This window comes from Austrofundulus limnaeus, unplaced genomic scaffold, assembly GCF_001266775.1.
Source record: "Austrofundulus limnaeus strain Quisiro unplaced genomic scaffold, Austrofundulus_limnaeus-1.0 Scaffold31, whole genome shotgun sequence".
Taxonomy (NCBI): domain Eukaryota; kingdom Metazoa; phylum Chordata; class Actinopteri; order Cyprinodontiformes; family Rivulidae; genus Austrofundulus; species Austrofundulus limnaeus.
The window spans coordinates 1675577-1693705 of NW_013952433.1; the positions used below are offsets into that span (position 1 = coordinate 1675577).

The 18129-nt window shown below is 39.6% G+C and overlaps 1 protein-coding gene across 3 annotated transcripts in view; it reads right to left on the minus strand.

The window, feature by feature from the left end:
- Positions 1 to 1030: 1030 nt before the first annotated feature.
- Positions 1031 to 18129, minus strand: part of rassf7a (Ras association domain family member 7a) — a 33873-nt gene continuing 16774 nt past the window's right edge. For all 3 annotated transcript variants that reach the window (XM_014005551.1, XM_014005552.1, XM_014005549.1), the window contains exons 2-6: positions 7577 to 7771; positions 4927 to 5846; positions 2929 to 3076; positions 2715 to 2822; positions 1031 to 1322 (exon numbers count right to left, since the gene is read on the minus strand). In XM_014005551.1, coding sequence (XP_013861005.1) covers positions 1291 to 1322; positions 2715 to 2822; positions 2929 to 3076; positions 4927 to 5846; positions 7577 to 7679 — 1311 coding nt within the window. In that variant the 5' untranslated portion in view covers positions 7680 to 7771 and the 3' untranslated portion in view covers positions 1031 to 1290. The remainder of the gene's footprint in view (positions 1323 to 2714; positions 2823 to 2928; positions 3077 to 4926; positions 5847 to 7576; positions 7772 to 18129) is intronic.

An 18129-nucleotide genomic window follows, 5' to 3' on the forward strand; every position in this document is an offset into this window, starting at 1 on the left:
GAAAGTGATGGTTTTCACTCCAGTGATGGAGCGCAATGAAAAGAATCAATTAGATTTGGTCGGAGAAGACGAGGACGCATGCGTCGTGCTCTTCTTCTCACCAGACTTTGATCTTGTGGGAAGACAGTGGGAACAAAACAAGGGTTTTGAAGCTTATCTAACCCCTGCAAAGCCAGACCGTTCTAATCCAATTTCACACAGTTAATCATGATATTAAAACTGTCTTATATACCTCCTAACATGGGCACACGGCCCACAATTTAACTACAATGCAATAAAGGAAAATATTCTTTTAAATCAATTTGTGACAGCAGCATTCAGTGAACATGATTAGAAAGAAATATGATGTGCTTTCCTTGGAAATGTACCTGCCAAAGTGGCAGCCAATGAGTATTTATAGAAGCCTACTGGGTATCAGTCCGGGGTCACAAGGGAGGTTCACGTCACTCAAAGTGTGGCGAGCAGCAAATTTACTCTCCAGGGTAAACTAACATGAAACTACTGATGTGCAGGACCTAATTGGGTTCGTATCTATCCTGGACTTTGATGGTGTTTGGTTGCAGATGATAATCCGTCGCGCAGAGTTCTTTGATTTTCAGTGTTTTAAGAGACATGCTCATGTTTTGTCCCGTTCTACACTGTAAGACATGAACTGAAACAGAATTTCGAGTACATTTGTGACGTGAACCRGAAATCAAGATTGTGTTTTTGTTTCTTTGCCATCACTTCTTGCGACATCATTTAAACCAGCAGCTGTGACGCCAGGATGTTTGCTTCATTTCATGCTTTGATGCACTTTGTCGTCTATGAACTGCACAGATTTGAGAAGCAGATTTATTTAATGTACAGAAATCCTCACGTGACCTCAAAACGCTGAGAGAAGTGCAAGCCTTTCTTAGTTGAACTAATGCAAAATGCATTTCCCATCAGAGCATTAACGCACTAAGTGTATACTTGTGAACTACATCACTGCACTGTATCTGAAAAGGAAGATGTTATCAGTTCAGTAAAAKAAATCACTCGAAAGATCTAAAATGCAATGCACAGTTTATTGTATTTAAATACACAGTAATAGCAATAATCTATTAAGTCAAAGATTCCTAAATTATTTTACAATTCATACAGATCATTTAAATGTTTACAGCAGCAAAACTCTGTAAATATACAGTTTTTGTCTTATTTATATAAARCATGTGAATGACAAATGGAATGGTTAGAATGTAAAAGGTTAAATAAGAGGATGGCAACAGAACAGTGAACAACTTTTCCCTTGGCCCTGCGCTCCATGTTTTATCTCCAGGACGACTCTCGGGATGTCAGGACTGCAAGACACACAAAAATAAGTGGGGATGATGATCCCTTTGTTTCTAAAAGAAAAACACTCATCAGCTAAGAGACGACACAAAGAGAGCTCGATTCAACAAAACCATACTGACGAATGGTGAAAATCACAAGATGACACAAGATTAGTTACTGGATTAATTCCACAGAGTTTGCAAATTAAGATATAGTCTTGAAGTCAAAACTGTGCTGAAACAAGTGGTTTTCAAGGATTCACAGTATCCAAAATGAAACTTTGTATTAAAATAACACTGCAAATGTAAAGGAAGTGCACACTAAAAYACATGCCACTTTGACCTGTCAGTGAAATTAGATTTACTGTAAAATGACATTTTTTAAATACAGCTTAAAGAGGTTTGACTGGTAATTTCTTGCTATTATTAGAAGAAATAGTTTGTAAACGTATTTAAGTTTACAGTCCAAAGCAAGCTACGACAGGTCAAAGGGCAGGTGTGATGACAGCAAAAGAACCAGGCACATCCATCCCAGAGGAAACAAAATAAAATAAAAATAAACCATGGATCTGTGGCTCTACATGTGAAATGTATCTTCATTTAACAAAACAATTTGGCAAAAATAAGTCAGGGGAATTAAGAGGAAAATGATACATTTCCTGGTAGGCACACGAGRACCAGGGCTTCACACAAGAGGAGGAGGGAACAGTGCAAAACATTTTGCAGAACCCAGCGTCAAAGGCTCTTGCTCTTTGGAAGTCAAGCATCACCAAAGTACAAGGCGTTGTGCAGACACACACCCTCATGGAAAACAGTACCCAGACATTTAAAAGGCAAACTGAAATATTGGTTTAATAAATCCTATGTTCCAGGATGCAAACAAACAATCAGAACATGTGCCACAGTCATTTGCAGCGCAGTCAAAATGTTGCATTGGGATACAGCAAGGAGCAGCTGTCGGTGGTTGATTTTGTTTATTTTTTTATTTGAGGGTGGGAAGGCCACTCTGAATTACAAAGGAGGGGGATTAGCKGCAAATCCCACGTTGCATTAAAGTATAAGAAAAGCAGCTACAGTTAGGCCAGAAGCAAATACTGAGAGACGAGGAGGACAGGGAGTAGAGAGAGCACGAATGGAGAAATAAACCCAGGAGAATTAAGGCATTCAGTGACGTGAAAGAGACAATAAAGAAGTYTGTGGAAACTAGGGACGGGAATCAGCAGAGAAAAACTGCTAAAAGGGAAATTAAAGGTAGCAGAGCCCACCACCGTACAGATGCTTCCAGTTCCCAACACCTTAARTGACAGGTTTAGCCTTTAGCTCAATCAAGCTGGGGTAGAAAAAAAAAGGTGGAGCAAGGGGCTCTGGGGCCGAGCAGGGAGGAAGACGTGAAGCAGCGGGGGTCTCACACATACACACCCTCAGGGTTGAGACTGGACACTAGAGGGTTTTGCAGGTTCCGCGGATGACCCAGGAACTGTTTGGCAGTAGGGCGAGTTGGAAACTCCACAGGAGTCGCGCTGCGGCCTAAACAAAAAACAAAAACAAACAAAAAAAAACAAATAAGTACAATCTCTTCAGCCAACACGTCTCAAAGTCTCTAACAGAACAAAATGTGTCGAGTCTGAAATACCGGCTGCGAGTTCCAACTGCTCCATGTGCTCCTGCAGCTCTGTGCGCGAGTGTGTGTGTGCTGGCAGGACACCGGTCTGTTGGATAAACTGCTGCAGGTTACACTGCCTCAGCTCCTTATTCAAGTCCTCCAACTCCTCCTGTTTGACCTGAGGTAGAAACAAAAYGACCGTGAAAACGAGGAAATCAAAAAGCAAACAGACTACCGGTAARTCACAGAACAAATATTTTTCTGTGGTTTTTATTATCATTTATTAAAGCTTTTAAATGAGCAGCTTTTCACAGCTTTCAACACAAGGGGGCAGCATTGTCTACAAGTCTTGTCTCAAGTCTGAAAAAGATTATTGCTTATCAGGTAACTGTGTTTGACTAAATTACCATGAGATGAACACCATGTGGCATTTTTAAACATGAATACTAATACATCTATTAGCTACCGTTTATGACAATATGAGGTTCAAAAATATTCCAGAGACACAATCAGCTTTGCACCCACACAGTAAAGTCTAACGCTCTCAAACAGGCAAGTCAATCTGCAATAATCAACTATTCATTTATTCTTGGTCAGTGTGTCCGCACACAGAACTAAAACAAGCAGGAGCTAGCTAGCGCTCCCTTCCACTGTGCCCGTGTGCGTGCATCTGTTTGGATAATTGATTCTGGACAGAGGAAACCTGCTGAGGCAGTTCGCACCTGCAGGTCTGCCTCCATTAGCCAGACGACAGGAGCGCTGTGCTCATCACTACCAACGTTTAAGCACTCGGCTGGCTGTCTCCCCTCATTCACTGGCTGATGACTGACACAGACCCTTTTCTGTCACAATGGACCCAGTGTCATGTTACCAGTGTTACTTAATTTTACAGGAAACTAGGGCCTTTTTTAAACTCTCTATGCAATTACTGTAAGGCTGTYACAGTTTGGATGGTTATTTTCTGCRTTTTAAACAGCTASAGTGTTAGTTACGTCATATTTCTGAGAGCAAGTCTGGAAATAAAATGTCGCAACTCTACTCAGTATCAAGATTATTTGTAAAAGGGGGAAAAAAAGTAGGTCTCTGACTAACCATGACACTCTTTCTTTGTCCTATAAACGGAGCACAAAATATATTGGATTTCCCCTGCATTTAAACACATCCCATAATGCTCACTAAGGTGGAAAAAGATCTTTTTGTTTTTATCAACCCTGCAGCCCAGTTTCGACAAAACATTCAACCTCAACAATTTGGTTTTTACTCTACAATAAAAAAAAGATATGTTGTTCTTTTTAAACCAAGTTATGTCAACTGGTTCTACTCAACTGAGCTGAGTAAATGTAAAACAATTTTCCCATGTTTTAAAAAGTAAATGTGAAAATTGCTACAACACATCTGTTTTTTAGAGTGCACTATGAGTTCACTTTTATTTTTTCAGTCTTTCAGCTGGAACTAACTCAACAAAAAGGTTCTGGGTTTCATGGGGTTTTTTAAAGAAGTTCAAAGTAAACCAGGTTTGGCTTTTATTAAAGACTCCCACGTCTGTGAGAATCACTAAAATCAACAAATAATCACCTCGTAAACTACAACATGTTGAGGTTGAATAAATTCAATAAAAGGGGCTTTTTTATTTCAACTTTTTTTAATTTTGTTTTCAACACAAGTACATCAATATGTATGTCAGTGTCAACATCGTTACAAATCACGACTTTAATTCAGTGCAATGTATCCAAGATTAAACCTGCCAAACTAGTTTTGCCAGAGTATAAATAGAATATTTCCAGGATTTGATTGGGTAGCACGCAACTTTCATGTCAACCCAAAGCCATAATAAATCGGCTTTTTTATAGAATTCAGTTTTATTTTGTTCAAAGTCTCTAAAACTGCTTTGTGTCGTCTGCTGCATTATGCAGGTAGGAGAGGGATACAGTTTACTGTAATGTAAAAGAGTCTAGTCTATGTCCCTCACTGACATGAGCTGATGTGGATTTACAGCCATTTTTCCAGAACTGTGACCTCTCTCCTTACCTGCAGCAAAGACTCAGCCTTCCCCAGAGCTTTGTCAGTCTCAGACAGATGTTCCTCCAGCTCTACCCCATGCCTCTCCTGGCTCCTCAGTTCCTCCTTCACAGCATCAAGCGACTCCTTGACCACACTGGTTTTCCCTACTGCCTGGCTCTCTAGCTGGATTTCTTGCTCCAGCTGAGCGGAGCGAATGGAGAATTCATGAAGCCGCCGTCCGCAGTCGTCCAGCTTGGAATGAAGCTCTGACAGCTTCCTCCTCATTCCCTGCTCCCTCTCCATCTCTAACTGAAGATCCTCCTCCCAGCGTTGCTCGTGGGCAAGCTCAGCTTGGTTTCGCCGCATTGCTTGCTCCAAAGCACCGATCTCTTCTTGAAGGCGTGCATCAGAGACTGGTGAGGGACATGGAGAAGGGTAAGAATGATCCCTGGTACGTGACTCTCTCTCTACGGTTTCGAGCTGGCCTCCGAGGGCTTTCAGTCTCTCCTGTTGCTGAAGTACTTTTCTGAAAACCTCCTCCTTCAAAGCGCTAACAGGTGGTGATGGAGCAGGGGGTGGCACATGAGGAGTGGGTGAAGAGGATGGCGAGGCTCTTTGCTCTGTGGAGTCCCGAGGAGCCTTCTTCAACTGTTTGGTTTTTGTTTTAGGCGAGGTTGATGGTCCCAAGTTAAAGGTCAGGGCTTTTTTAAGTTGGGTCCGATTCAAAGGCTCTGGCTCAGGTTGCTTGGGTAGTGGAACGGGAGAGGGTCTCTCTTGTTTTGAATTAGGTCCGTCACTACTGCTAGGGCCAGTTCGCCGCAGGACAAACTGAACTTCGTTGCCATGTTGGCCCAACTTTGCCAAAGACTCCAAAGGCCTCTCTGTAGCTAGAAGTTGCCTTTCTGTGTCCCTCAGACGCTGGATAAGAACATATCGACCTGTTTGACCTGAGACAAAGACAAAAAGCAGTGASTATAACGCTTCAATATTTCAAGTTAAAACATCTGCAAGAGTTTTCCCATAAATTTGAACACATTTTTTTGTGAATGGGGTATTTCTTCTTCCTACAGTTGCTCAAAGACTAACATTTAAAACAATATGCTAATTAGGCTGTTCTGGTTCACATGTTATACAACTAAAGTAATGAGTCACATCTACTGTATGTTACAGCTCACTGCCTTCATCAGTAATGTTTGCAGTCAACCAAAACCTCGATTATATCCGTATCACACGAAACTGAGATCATTACTCTGACTAATCTTTTGCCCTCAAAATGTCTTCTTTTTACCTGCAGCCATACTATTCTGCACATACTGCTGAAGCTGGTGTTGACACATCTTGTGACAGAAAAAATATTTAAAAACAAACCGAACAAGTGGGTTCTTATGAAAGAATCCCAAAGTTACTAAAAACAGGCAAATGTGACAAATCTGGAGCTAAAAACCTGCATTACTAGTCAAGAAGTAGGTGTAGAACAGGGCTATTCAACTAAATTGCTCCGGGGGGCCACAGTTACTGCCGGTCAACAGCTGAGGGGCCGAACATCCAGCAATTAGAGTTATTATGTAAATAAATTAAGTACTACAAAGATCTGTTACCTTTGAATTAGTTTATTTTGCTGCATTTAATCATGAATACAACATACAGAACCCTAGTGATAATTACACATTATCAAAAACAAAAGGAACACATTCTGCCTCCTATTGACACAAATAATATTTTGACATCTCCAACTAACCAAATTTTTAAAACAATTTTATTTTTACTTTCATCATTTTATCATCAACTGCTTGTAGTTTTAACTGTCTTGTTTATAGAAATAGTTTTTACCAGCTTGTAGCTTGGATTCTGACGTTTCTGTAGATACCAAACATGTCTATGTTTAACTAAAAGAACTTAGAGTAATTAAAGTAGAAACCCGGGGGTTTGAGCTTAAGAGATGAATGAACAAATTGGCGGGCTGAATTTTGGTCACTCGCTGGGCTGGATGTGGCCCACGGGCCACCAGTTGAATAGCCCTGGTGTAGAATGTAATGTGAGCTCTGATTAAGATGTCTAAATGTCTATACATAACCTAATTACTTCAAATATAATCTGTTTGAGTAAAGGTGACTACAAAATACTAACAATGTCTTATTCAGGTTAATTTTGTTGCTGACTCATTCAAATGTCTGTTGCCGTGCACTGGAAACAAAACTATATATCCTTAAGATGTACACAACAAGTGATAAATGTTTAGGTAAAGTGAAGTTTCCATAAGGACTTCAAAATTAGGGCAAATTCTCCCTACTGACTTGGCAGCAAGCTCATTCGTGGAAGAAGGAGAATCTAAATCTGGAGTTATGCCGTTTTAACGGTGCTGCAGCATGTGGCTTGTATAAAAATGTTGGTACAGGGACAGAGACCTTGCTGAAATCCAAGCTGACCTACAGAGGATCCAGCAGAGGACCTAATTTGAGTCAGTGAGGAGCAAAAAAGAGGAAAAATAACTCTTCGACATGACCTTGGTGTGTATTCGTGCATGTCTGTATCAAGGTTTTGCTGCTAAACAACTGTTATCTGATCAATAAAGGTTTATAGGGAAACTGCCAAATGCTAAAAGGTGCCAATTAACAACAAGCTAAAGGCAAAAACCACAATATGATGAAACAGCAACATTTAAGAAAGAAATACTCACCGATAGCTTGTGCCAAAGCAATGACAACATCCTGGCAGGAAGTTTCCTCCGACAAGCCGCATACAACTCGCACCACTCCGTCAACCCACACTTTCAGCTCCATTTGGGACCAAAGGAGACAATTTGGTGTATAGAAYGATCCTCAAAACCGATCAGCTCAGGTTGGCGTGGTACAGCTTACCGCCGCATGACCGTCTGTGAAAATAAGAACAGAGAGACACATAAGAGACTTGTTCATGTGATAATATTTTTCCAAAATATGACACAACTGGTTGAAAACTATAACAAAATGTCGTTTTCAGAGCAACCTTACGTTTGTCATTTTATTTTAAAACCAGTTTGAACACCAAACAGTGCTGACGTCAAAAAATGTGTCACATTWAGGACTGGCATTGTAATTCTAAATTTCAAGACTAGCAGGCGACAAGAACAGTAAAGCAACATTTTGTTAAGGTCATAAAGTTTAGGTAAGGCCCTGACAGTATCTGGTAGACCTGTGTACATAAATGCCAACCTGTAACCCAATTAAACGCTCTGCTGCCCTCCTTCAAAGCAGTTATGATAGCTAATTGCCAAGGGGAACTGACAGGGAAAGCAGAGGAAGTCAAGTGTGTGTCTGTGTGTRTTTGGGGTGAAGAAAGGCAACAACAGGACCAGCTTGTGTGTTTGACCGGCCTCAACAGGACCAGAACTGGAGCCAGGCAGACTTCACAGAGCCGAGCAGCAGGTTTAACCTAAAGAAATATCATTAGGCTTGTTCCTCCCCCTCCATCTGTACTTTTAAAAGCTAAACTTCAAAACAAGGCAATAAATCACTGTGGAGCATATAAAAATGTGAAATGCTTTAGGCGGTCTCTTAAGCTTGGCACAATAAATGAAATTTTGTAACCCATGTAGCTAAATGAGAACTCTTCACTCAGTCAGACAGATGGTGCTCTCTTTCTGTCTCTCTAGTTTCTCAATGGGAGGTGTTTTTGCTTTGAACACCACCATTATTGTGCCTTTCATTCAAATCATGGCTTTGCTCCACTGGCTGCCTATTGGGAGCAACGTTGTAGGAATGCACTGACTTCATCTTCSAGCCGGAAGAATTCCTGCCTTTCTTATCAAGTCCCTCACCCCTCCCCTCCTCTGCTGCTGACCCGTTTGCCCCGCGCCACCATCACTCTTTGCTGTTTAGATGCCAAACACAAACACTCCTCAGAAGCAATCTGATATGGCAACATCGCACAGTACATATCAACGTGACAACACACACTCAGAACAAATGACAGCATGACTCAAAGATTAAACCCGTAGAACGAGATCAGTGGAAATAAGGAGTAGATTGGAAAGGATGATCCCATGCAAAAGGAATTTTAGATTCCGGAAAGGCAATTTTTTTTTTTGGAAGGAGATCTTATTTTTAAAAAAAGGAGCCCTTATCAAAAAGAAAGCAACAAACATAAATTTCAACATCCAAAATAAAGGTAACATTTTTAAGAGGGCACAGATTGTACAACGTTGCAATAAGTAATTAACCACAAGTTGAATAACAGATTGAGGGTAGACGATCATTAACTTMATTTTTGTGGCTTTTTTAAAGGGTGAACAATAAGTAACAGTTTCAAACTTTAACCCTGAAGCATACGACGTCCTGTTACAAGCCTGAACCTAGCATTCCTCTTTTTACAAATAATGTCTGCAAAGCTTTAAGAGAGGTTTAAAAAGCTAATTGAAATACGCTCTATGGGAGGCTGAATCTAACTATGGCATTTATGTGGACAAATACAGAAATCATTATGTTCCAGATTAGAATGCTACTCTCCCATGATACTCAGATCAATTATACCTCTGGCTAATGAAATGTGATAATCTGCTCTAACAGGAAACAAACAGGGGTTACTGTCTGTTCCCTTTGTCACAGGCAGACATCCAGCCTGACCCAACTCCTCATGTCTCACGTCCAGCCTCGAGGAAATACAGGTGGAAGGAGACGCACCTGTACACGGCTTGTGAATAATGGAGGACTTCATGAACATAAGGCTCTCAACAAGAATTATGCTTGGTAAAATAATGTCTGGAAAACAGCCAAATCCAAAATCTTTCAATCCAAACTTTTCTTGGCAGCAGTGTGCATTGTGTAATGTTTGGTTTCAGAGTAGATGTAGAGATAAAATGAACAAACACATGCTGCAGATAGGTTTACAATTGCTCTGAGTCATAAAACACACAAACGTTCACTCTAATCCAAGCCATAAAAAGTTGTTCAAAACTCACACTGTCATGGCAACTCTCAACACCTCCCAAAAATATTCCCTAAACACTGGTTCCAGTGACCCTACAATCCCTAAATGGCTAAAAAAAAACCATCTAAACCCCACCTTTATTTTCCCCCATGCCCCACCCGTCCAAACAACACTAGACACAGTTTCAACTGAAACTCTTATTGTCCTTTTATGAGAGCAGGGGAGAAAAAAATCCCAAAACTTTAGCCACTTTGCAGGTTATCAGCAAAACTGAAACCTTCAAAAGTCTACTGCTCCAAGCCAAGACTAAACAAAAAAAAAAAGGGGGGGGGGGGTGAAAAACTTGAGGAGCTTGTCTGCTGAGTTTTCAAAAGAAAGCAGGCAAGTCAGGCTGCGAGATGAAAGAGAGAGGAGAAAAAGATAATGAGACTGACTGAGCAGGAGAAAAAGATAGAGAATAACAAAATACTGACAARATTCTAAAACAAGGAAAGAGTATTGAAACAACTTGAGCCATATGCCAGTCTCTATCTCCCTTGACATAATGGCTCATCAATCTAACTCACACTTGGTGTCTTTCATCACTCTATGCTATGGTCTGTCTGTCTTCAAAAACAGCCCCGTCAACTCCTCGGTGAACTCGACTCAAGACAGAGATGATTAACTTCACATCCTTGCACACAYGGGGCATGATTCGGCCTGCCTGTGTCCCATTCTGAGCAAAGGTGTTGAGCTGCAAAATTGATGGGTCCTTTTAGACAAGCTGAGAACCAAAAGACTTCCACAAACCATAATTYCCACTTTTTCGCTTGAAATATCTATTATAACACAAAACCAGCTCAGACATGTATCTGGTGGGAGATAGGGACTGCATGTACTGTACAGCTGGACATACACACCCTCAACTTCCTTTCCAAATCTTTATATCTGTAAGTCACAGAACTATTGAGAAATGTTGAGGATAATAAKGTGCTGTAGCTACTCAATGCCTGAGGCTACACTGAGATTGTGCTTCCTGGGTGTGTAATACATGTGTGTAAGTGCACAGGATGAATCAATAATTGTCATGCTTGGGGTAGTGAAATGGTCAAAGGTTGGTTTTGCATATAGGTTTGTACTCGCAAGTACGCAACTTAGGCCTATCTTTATGAGAGGCTGTTCCAATTCTAGGCAATTACTGCCCTATCTGTGCAGCACCACAGGTCTGGCGAACAATTGTAGGAGTAAAGGTCAAAGCCTGTAACACATATTGCAACAGATGGATCCAGAAACACAATAGGTGCTGTCATGGAAATATTTATTGAACAAAGACAGAAATACGTGGTCCAAGAATGAAGGTACCCAGGTATTTGGAATGATCAGTTTAGTTTTATTGCAACAACAGGAACAAAGAGAACACCATCAGACTTTCCCCCTGCTCTCTGCTCCTGCTTCTCCTTCACTGAGGCAGTTGAGGTCTCATWTATACTGTTTAACAAACACTATTATGTCATCTTAATAAAGCAACATTCCATGCTAAGRAAATGCTGGGTCAAGGGAAAACACAAAGATGAACACAAGTGATATCTAAGAATGATTGTTGTTAGCAAATCTTGTTCTGACTTTAATCATTCTATCTGCTGATAAACAGCATGTCATGAAAACTTAGATCATTAAAATATGCCATGAATTACTGGCTTAAACCTAAAACTGTTAGTTCCATCACAGGTGCAGAAGAAGCTATCCCTATCAGCATCAGCAGAGAAAATAAAGGCCTGGCCCTAGTCTGGTTTAATTGTATTTAGGATGATAGATATTGATATAAACAAACAATGAGCTGTGCTTAGAGAAGCCGTGGCCTCTGTGCCACTCTGTTCCAGGTTGGCAGAGACAAAGAGCCAGTAACACGCTGGCACCCAGCAGCATGTACTCATCTGTACTACATGGACATTGTTGCTTTGGTCATTCACTCAGCAGCAGACAGTGTTGCATCATTTCTGACCTCTGGCATCACCCAGTCGCCAGGCCTCGCCAGCTTTCACAACCACACTTGTGTGCTCACGTTGTCGCTGATAAATTTAGTAATAGGGAAAAGAGATTCTTTCTTTTGTCCTGCCTTGCCTCCTGTTTTGCATTCTCGCTACGCCACTTCCCTGTACATGCTCCACTTTTTCAGACCACAACCAAGCATGTTTTTGTGTTTTGACATATTGGAGATAAACTACATTACCATAACATATGTGGTTTTAAAGTGAGCAAATCATAAAAACAGCAAACAGACTTTTCAGGAATCAAATTTATGTGAAAACTTTGTGGCAAATAACTTGCTCTTTTTTATACAGCCAAACCATGAAATMCACACAAAAAACGTAATCTTCGCCTAGCTCTTTGACATTTTAAACTGATTAGACTAAGGTTATGAAGAACTGGCTGAACAGAACCTGGTGGTGCTAAAATTAGTTTGATTAAAAAAAACTTTAAAGAATTGTTCAGATTGGAAGCCCAAGCCCGAATAATACACAGAAAACCAATTATGTTCTCAGTTGAATGTTTATTTTCATATCTAAAGATACCATTTCACTCTGAGCCTGACTGTGGCCACAAGGTTATGTGTCCTTACAATGTGATGTCATACCCTTAAACAAGGAAGTACCCTTGAAGTGGTGTTACATTCCTGAAATGTTAAACATTATGTGTTTACACTGCTGGAGCAAGGCACATGTTAAATAGAGACTTGTTGATACTCTTACTGTTTAAAGCAAATGATTGCAGTTTATCATAATGTATAAAATATAGGTGTGCATCTAAAATTCAGCCCATCAGTCACGTAATAGCCAACAGATTTACAAATGAGAAGGCTTTTGCAGTAATATATTACCTGCAAAATTTCCTATGATGAAGTTGACATTTTTAAAATTCTGTTTTTACCTTAAAAGTTTTGAGAAATTTCAGAAGGAGTGACTGAGTTCAAAAATGTCTCATTTTAAATAAGATCCGCCAGAAGTTAAAACTGCCTCCAGGCTCTGAACTGTCCAAATCCCAGTACAAAACTTCTTTGTAGTGTAGGACCAACTAACAGTAGTTTGGTGGCACTACCAAAAAAAAAATTGGGAACAGAATTCATATTACATAACACTATCAGGCTTTGTTTACCCTTGTGCATTTATCTCTAATGATTTTTTTTTCTTCTTCCAAGTTTGTAAGAAGAAATCTTCCTAAAATATCAAGAACTCTCCTGTTGCTGTCATCACACAATAACTGCCAGGCAGAAATCATTGTCTGCAGAGCTCCAGCGCCTGCAGGCAGAAAGCAGGGAGTGGGCCACTGGGCTTGCGAGGAAACTTAGATACACGATTAGATGGCTTTCAYTGGGTAGAATTAAAACTTAATAACTTTCCATGGAAGGTAGAGGGCTGTAGCGCACTATTCCAACACTTCTTGTTAATTAGACAGAATGGCTGCCTGGTTCTCTGCTAACTAACTTTCAACACCTGAAAAATGAGGCATTTTTTCCACATTCGTTAGGCAAACATTTCTCGGACAAAGTCCAAACGCTTGCTACCAACTATCTCTTTGAAAATGTCCCCTGCCGGCCWGTGTCTCTATTGATATGCTAATAGATCAGCATGAAGGAATCAGCAATAGCAGTAATAAGCTTTAGTTGTCATACTAGCATACATAAATGCAGCCCTCACTCTTTTTACAGTATAATGACTGTCTCATCCAAGTGTAAAATCTCAACAAAAGTRTCTGTGGTTTATTAACACAGGAGGCAGCTTTGCTTAAAAACCAAAAGCAAATATAAGGGGAAGACCCGGCATTAACAAAATCAGGCTGGATACTTTATAATTACATGCTGCAGCCCCAGATCTGCTGCACAAACATGTTAATTCACCTTCAAATCCTGAGATGTGCATTTGTGCCAGAGAATTGTGCAACTGATATGCATGCAGTTGGTGATTGATAAGAGTTTAAAAGTTAAAGTCAGTTTTTTTCCATATATCAGAGGCAGGGCATTACATGGCCATTGGAGTCTAGCCATCACCTGTGGCTGTCACTTCCACTGTAGTCACACTGTGTAAAACACAACTAAGTGTGAAATTCCAACCATTATGAATGAGCGGAAATACTCACACAGATGACTGCAGCTCATGCTGAACCACACGAGAGAATGAAAGAAAAAAAGAAAGAGCACAAAGAGGACAGAAAGTTTGCAAAAAAATGTTTTTTTGTATCCTTGTTTAATTTAAATTTCAGAAAGAACTGACAAAGTTATAGTTTATAGTAAGCAACTCTGCAAACTTACATTTCATTGAAAGATAACTTGAGTGTGTAGCAAAGGGAGTTTACACAACCATGACCACAATAAAGCATGAAGGAACATTATTCCTATTCATCCAAAAGTCAAAGACTCATACCTGGTTTGAAAGTCATCATTCATTCCAACCCTGGAAACTACGAGGAGGTGTAGTACATTAAAGATGAGGAATTTGTTTGCGCTGACTCATGGATCCACCCACATAGCCAGAGGTTAGTGGTGAGAATGATAATAAACGCCTGCACGCGGCCTGAGAGCCCGGCTCAGGACGAGTGGTTTGACTGCCTGCAGACTGAGCCATACAGGAGTTTATATTGGTAGGTGAGCTGGGGAAGAAGACTCTTAGACTGCTGATGGGCACCCATGTGTAATTACATACGCCCGATCTGACTCAGCACTGCCTCCAAGGGAAGCAGGACATCACTCTGTTCCCAGCCAGTCTTGTACAGAACAGTCTCTAAATAATACACACATTCATATAGGATGTGAAGTGAACACATACACATATTTTTACTTCACAGACAGAGGAAGTAATTCATTTAACCAAAATCATACATGACGAGATCTAAGTATAGCAAATACAGACTCAAATTAAACAATTATGCATAATTTTCAACTAAATCTGTATGTAACTAAAATAACTCCCGCTAATTTTAAGGGTTCAATTAACTCAGCACACAAGTGGAAAAGTGTAGTCCTAAATATATCAGTGCAGATTGTTTATAATTACTTTTTTCAAGTGTGTGGTATGCGTGTCATTCATTTTTACTTCCTGCATGTTTGTGTCATTGAGCAGTCAGGAATCCAAAGGCTTCCAATGTCACCGGTTTGAAGCTGAGCTCATTAGCAATTTAAAAGCTGCTTTCGTGTCTGCTCATTTCAATTATTTATTCCTGCATTTTGTTTTATTTTTTAAGACCTTGAATAATACACAGGAAAAATCCTTACAAAATTTAAGGATGACTTGCTAATACAAAATAAAAAATTTACTGTCAGCTGGTTATTTGTTTAAATGCCCAAACATGTTGAAATATATCAGGCTTCCCTTTAACTTTATTTTAAACTGTCACTAAAAGGCTGTGTGCAAAATTGTGAAAGAACAGAAAAATAGTATTACTTCTTTATTTCTTTATATAAAAAACAGCTTTTATATTAAACTTTTAAATAAAAGATTACCAACTTTTAATGAGGAATTGCCAAATGTGTTTCCTTACAGAAAATAAAAATGATAGCTGTAATTTTTTAAATACATCCAAACTGTATTGCACCTAATGTACTATATGTATTATAGTACAATATATCATACCTTGTACTATTTTATAGTGGTGCACAGACTGCAGTTTTCTGGCTGATCACTGATATTTAGAAAGCATGACCAGCTGATTCTGACTTTGGCCAGTACCAATTTATTTATTTTTTTTATAACTGATACTGTCAGGTGTTATAAGGTAACAATACACCTTCAATTTTCCAATCTTATTTTACTGAAAAACATTGAACAATACCCTTGAAACAATACAAAMTTGTTTCAACTGGACAACAGCCCTTTCTCAGCAGATCAAAAGGGGACAGTGGCTGATTTTTAGACCTTTGCAGAGGTCTGAAAATTATGCATAATGATCTGTGATACAATCAGTTTCTCATGTATCTCCCAAAATTAACCAAATAAGTGCAAATCTATTGCCCAGACGATTTATCAGTGCACCCCTCCTGTTTTATTTTCCTGAAAGTGAGGCAAGTTAGCAATTTGAAAGTCTGACACATTGTGTGCCACAGAGATATAATTGAAACATTGTTTTTAGTACGAAGTATTTATAAATGCACACTTACTGTTTCCTGGATTTGCTCTTCTACAGAAGAATGTATTGTAGAATGTTTTACACTATTGGCTCAGTTAACTGTAACTGAACATTAGAACATATTTGAACAAAATCGCTGACTGACAAAAACATGACTYACTCAGCTAAAGTTATGTGTTTATGGCTCTAAGTGAAGAATTCAGCATAGTTTCCTCCCAAGAYATCAATCTGCCAACGAGAACATTTCATGGGCACTTTGCTAACAACCACTATGGCTAATGTCATCCACGCACAGCTGGGTTTAATCAGGTTTGACTTTGAAACAGAAAGTTCAATATTCTGAAGATGATGATTTCTGAGCAACCGCTGAAAAGTTGAAAAGACAGCCATCAGATACATGGATCTTGACATAACATACTTGGCCCTTAGAAAGCAGAATAAAGGCAAACACAGCCTTGAAGTGGGAGTTGCTGKGAAGACCTTCAAAGTAACCTGGCACAGCTGGACCTTGCAAAAATATTGATACAGACTAACAAGATCTGCCGTTTTGTTGACGTTAAAAAAAAAGCCTCATTCCAGAAAAATGCAACATGTGTTTCCTGAGAAAGAGCTCTGGAAGGTTTGGACAGAGAAGCCCTTTGGTTTTTACAATACACCATGAAACTATTAGCAAAGATTCATTCAGTCATATTCGAAATAGGRTTGGGCATAATCGTATCGTGTGCAATTAATCGTCAGAAAAACATTAATCGATTATTTTTTGGCACTTGACAATACGATTAATGCCAGCAGGCAGTCCGCTCGCTGCTCCTTTCTGCTTCAAATATAACGAACCTTAAAAAAAAGTTCTGTAATTTATTAATCTATCAACACAATTTAAAATTTGACGTATAGCCTGAAGTCTGTAATCTTGACACAATTAGGAACAGATTTTTTACKAAGAGCAAATCTTTCCCACTAAATTGGTCATGTGACCAGGACATAAGGGTGTCCAGGGACTCCAGGGGATTAATTGTCAAATTAATTGTTATCAGCTAAATACCACAATTAATCACGATAAATTTTTTGCCAATATTGCCCAACCCTAATTCTAAATAGACATTGTGCAAGTTGATTATATTAGAGACCAGTCCAGAGCTAACGAACTTTGCTTACTGTGATCACAAAGATGGTTTGTGTTTTTTACTTTTAATATTTGTAAAAGTTAACAGAATACCCAAGTAAAATACCACCCAACCAAGAATTCCAATGTTTTGTGAGAGCAGGGCTGTGTTTCTGAAAAACAATTAGTCCCTATCATGGTTGTTGTAATAACGGCAACTGTAGAGTTAGAAACCTTCCTAATGCATACAAGTTAAAATKTAACTACCGACTTGACATTTTTGTAAAACTAAATACAAATTCTGATKATGATTCAAATTTTCTATATATTATTAACCAAGGTTCAAACTTGTCCAAACGTTTTAGAAAAGTTTTGAGAACTTGACAGTGCCGTTTTCTGAAAGGTGGCCTTAATTGTATTCAAGCACACAAAAATATGGGTGAAATGTTTGAGTTGCTTGTGATTCACAAGGCTTGGGTGGGCCTCTCAATAGACATGATATATAGTTTGATGGGTGGGTGTCATGCACGTTTCTCTCTCCCTGTCATTACAGGGATAACGATCTCAGCTATCAAAACAGCGGGGTTCCAGCAGAGTCAGTATAAGTGAGAAGAAGGTCGGAGGGCATTTACAGATTTATACTCCCCCCAGTGCATCTTGAGGACAAAAATAGTCTATCTGTGTGCATCTTTACTTCTAGGCAGCTGTCTTTTACAACYCTCACACATGATCACCAGGGCAGCTTTGGCAGAGATATGAAAAGTGTACACACTGATGAGGATGCTGAGCTTACATCTGAGATTTGTTGGCTGGCCTCTGGGAATAACAATGAGAGCGGAGGGGGAGGCTGGACAAGACAGCACAAAGACAAGTGTTTGTTGAAGGACTATTCTAAAGCAGACAGGCAGACACAAACTGACACATGAAAATTAAACTGACCACATTTTTTTCAGGTTTTCCCTAATAGGTGCTTAGTAAACCCGCGTCTTAGAACAGATCCCAGGTCTGTGTTCCTTTTTATTTAAAACCGCATAGACAAGAGTAACCTGATACTGAAAATATGGCTTATCTGTTGATCTTTATGGATGACTAACAGAGTTCGCTTTGGTTGCCTTGTCTCCAGGAGC